At 42.1% G+C, this 575-nt stretch overlaps 1 protein-coding gene across 1 annotated transcript in view; it reads right to left on the bottom strand.

The window, feature by feature from the left end:
- Positions 1–363, bottom strand: part of CSUI_001231 (retrotransposon ty3-gypsy subclass) — a gene marked incomplete at both ends in the record, with an annotated part of 2,904 nt that extends 2,541 nt beyond the window's left edge. Inside the window, one exon of the mRNA XM_068061437.1 lies at positions 100–363. Within this exon, the coding sequence (XP_067926587.1) occupies positions 100–363 (264 nt within the window). The remainder of the gene's footprint in view (positions 1–99) is intronic.
- Positions 364–575: the final 212 nt, after the last annotated feature.

Genomic DNA, 575 nt, shown 5'->3' on the forward strand with positions numbered 1-575 from the left:
TTGGATACGTGGCAGAGGGTATTCATCTTTTAACGTGATCCTATTCAAAGCCTTGTAGTCCACAACCATTCTTAACCCTTCCCCATCAGGCTTGGGTACCAGAAATACTGGAGCGGCAAAAGGAGCTTGAGTTGGTTCAATGAACTTCTTTTCTAAGAGATCCTTGATTTGTCGTTTAAGTTCAGCCAAATCATCGCTGGATAGATTGTAATTCTGCGTCGGGTACCGAGGGGCTTCGCCTGGAATCAGTTTGATTTGATGCTTTATAGGCCGTTCACAAACTTCTATAGGCGGGAGTTCTTTAAAGACTTCTTGAAATTCATCCACAAGCTTAGCTGCATCTTCATCCAAAGCGCCTCCCATTTCTTTAATCCTCTCGCTTGGCTTCTTACACTGATCCGAAAGCTTGAGTGTCTTCCCTTCCTCTACCTTGAATTCCTCCAATGGTTCGATCTTTATAAACCCAATGAATTCTATTTGGCGTCTTCTTATTTCTTTTCTAACCTTCTTCAGAGGAACTAATTCAATTCGATTAACTGAGTTCTTCTTTCTTCCTCTGACCCTATTCTCTTTCG

The sequence above is a fragment of the Cystoisospora suis genome (assembly GCF_002600585.1).
Source record: "Cystoisospora suis strain Wien I chromosome Unknown contig_488, whole genome shotgun sequence".
Classification (NCBI taxonomy): domain Eukaryota; phylum Apicomplexa; class Conoidasida; order Eucoccidiorida; family Sarcocystidae; genus Cystoisospora; species Cystoisospora suis.